Source organism: Palaemon carinicauda, chromosome 5 (genome assembly GCF_036898095.1).
Source record: "Palaemon carinicauda isolate YSFRI2023 chromosome 5, ASM3689809v2, whole genome shotgun sequence".
NCBI classification, from domain to species: Eukaryota; Metazoa; Arthropoda; class Malacostraca; order Decapoda; family Palaemonidae; genus Palaemon; species Palaemon carinicauda.
Genome location: NC_090729.1, coordinates 191,655,998 through 191,658,497, shown reverse-complemented (window position 1 = coordinate 191,658,497; position 2,500 = coordinate 191,655,998). Strand labels below are relative to the sequence as shown.

The following is a 2,500-nucleotide window of genomic DNA, read 5'->3' as shown; positions in this document are numbered from 1 at the left end:
CTTGGCGTGGCATGTTGTTCGACAACTTTGCCAGAGTTTTCCCTCGGCAAAGATTCAGGGGTGGTCATCGGCCGGTTGGCATGGCTGGACCGGGATTTCATGGAGGTGGAGGACCCTTAAGGCACAGTGGTGGTGGTGGTGGTAGGTTTAACATGGGTGGTGGTGGTGGCGGTTACAGTGGTGATGGAGGAGGATTCAGGGGTGGTGGGGGATCCTCCAAAGGCTCAACTGGTCCCAGCTCTAGTAAGTTTCGTGATGAGATCAGCCAGTTAACTACAGACGACCCTTCTGGAAGTCATACACCTCTTAAGGGAAGCATAGAAAAGGGAGCTTTAGATTTTAACACCCCTAAACCCAACAGTATCATTAGTGCTACCACTTCAAGCTCTTCAGACAAAGATATACAATTAAATAACCAGGATATTTTTACATTGTCTAATATAAAGGGATCAAGCTCCAGTTTTTCTTCTCCTACAGCTGAAGATATTACTTCTAATAATCAAGTTGTCTCTTCTGTTAACCCTTCTGAAAAGACTAAAGTCATCAGTATAGAAATTCCTAAAGAATTTGATGATTTATCAGTGTTAGAGGTGAGCATGAAATCAAACGGGGAGGTATCAATAGGGCCAAAAAATGTTACAAATAATGCCGCCTTTTCCGACTTTTCCAGCTTATCCAACAATTTTCCAGGGATTTCTTTGCCTGTAAATCCTCATTTTTCGTCTAGTTTGAATGAACACAGCTTTACTAGTCATAGCAGTGCGGAGCCTAGAATTACTAACCCTTTTAATCTCCACACTGGTATTCCTACTAACCCTAGTAATAACAGAGGGCCTATTACATGTTTGAATTCGTTGCATACTGGCCAGGTTAGATCAATACAGGACGTTTTATGCATGCAGAATATGGGAAATACTAAAAGAACGCATGTAAATAGTGACTTCAATTCTTTAGGTAATCAACAGCACTTGTTACTACAGAGTAATGGAATTGATAGCTCCTTTCAAAGACAAAATACAGTGCCCCAATTTTCAGCAAATTATGGTCCAGATAAACAAAATATAAATCACATATACTTTGTGCCATTAAGTGTTCCTGCACCTCAGCATAATATTGTTCCACATATTCACGGTGCATCTATGTCAAATACTCAGCATGTTAATTCATTTAGTCAAAACAGTCGAACTATTCCTAAAGAAAGAGATCCAAATGTATTTTATATTGATATTACCATTCCAGGTAGTGAGAATGCAGAGCCATCAATCAGGAGTAGAACAAAGAGAAGTCTCCAGTTTGATGGTTGGTACCCGATGGATGTAAGCAATCCAATGTCAGATGAGCCGACATTAGGATACCAGCCACCTCCTCTGGAAAGAGTCCACTTCAGCAATGACCCCATTACTGATAAACCCTTGTATCCTGTCAAGCCTAAAAATCCTACTGTGTTTGTTGTGAGAGCCGAGCCTAGAGAGCCAGAAGTGCATTCAGTTTATGGCACTGAAAACATTGAATATTTTCATATTCATCCTCAAACAAATACAATACGAGCCTTCAGAGCCCCAGATCATAGCATTGGAGCAATCCAATTTGTGTCTCCTCCCCAGTTTGGTAATTCTGAAGAAAGCTCTCGCCCTTCCAGTTCTGGTAACGAGAAGCTGGACACCAAAAGAATAACTGATAGGAAAGATGGGTCTAATAGTGGTGATGACCTTTTTGATGACATTAGGTTCATTGACGCCGCTCAGTATGCCAGCGACTATGACCTTGACATGGATGGATCCTTTTCAGAGTACTCACCTGTCGTAGTAAGACCACATTTCCATCCCAGAGATCCCTCTGGTTTCAGAAGATACAAATTCCAGGAAACTCCAGCTCGGCGTCGTGTTGACGTCATCGACCTACCGCCAACCAGACAAAGAGAGGGATCACGTACAAGCAGGCCAGCACTTTATGAATTACTAGGAAATGTTAAATACGAATCACAAATTGAAGAAACTCCATATCTGGGATCTGCAACAGATTCAGCCAGAACATCTATTTTTCGAGAAGTACCTCCGCCTAATTTCTTCCCAGGTCAAACATCTCGCAGATATGCAAGTCAACTGGTTGATAAAGATTTACGAGTATCTGGCAATAGAAGATCATCCTTACGAAACCCAGGACGAGATGATTCCTCATATCCTTGGTACCTTATTGATACAAAATCAGAGAGAAGGAGAGAGCCTTCCATTGCTTCCTACATTCATCCCGAAACTCGTTTAGGAGATGAGAGGGTTCATTATAAACCCTTTGGGCCTGTATCATATGTTTCAAAAGACTCTGAACGAACTAGGCAAAGGGATTCTATCTACAATCCACATCTTGATGATCACATGAATTCCTATAAACCTAGTACAAGTTTGATTGCTAATAGTTTATCTGAACTCCTACAGATCTTCAAATACACTCATGTAACTGATAAACCAGGGAAGGATTCATCCGATGATTCCATTACTCTGGT

The 2,500-nt window shown here is 41.4% G+C and overlaps 1 protein-coding gene across 1 annotated transcript in view; it reads left to right on the top strand.

Moving 5' to 3' along the window:
* Positions 1-2,500, top strand: part of LOC137640741 (uncharacterized) — a 560,696-nt gene that overhangs the window by 556,528 nt on the left and 1,668 nt on the right. The window contains exon 2 of the mRNA XM_068373220.1: positions 1-2,500. This exon is cut by the window's left edge and continues 316 nt beyond it; it is cut by the window's right edge and continues 1,668 nt beyond it. Within this exon, the coding sequence (XP_068229321.1) occupies positions 1-2,500 (2,500 nt within the window).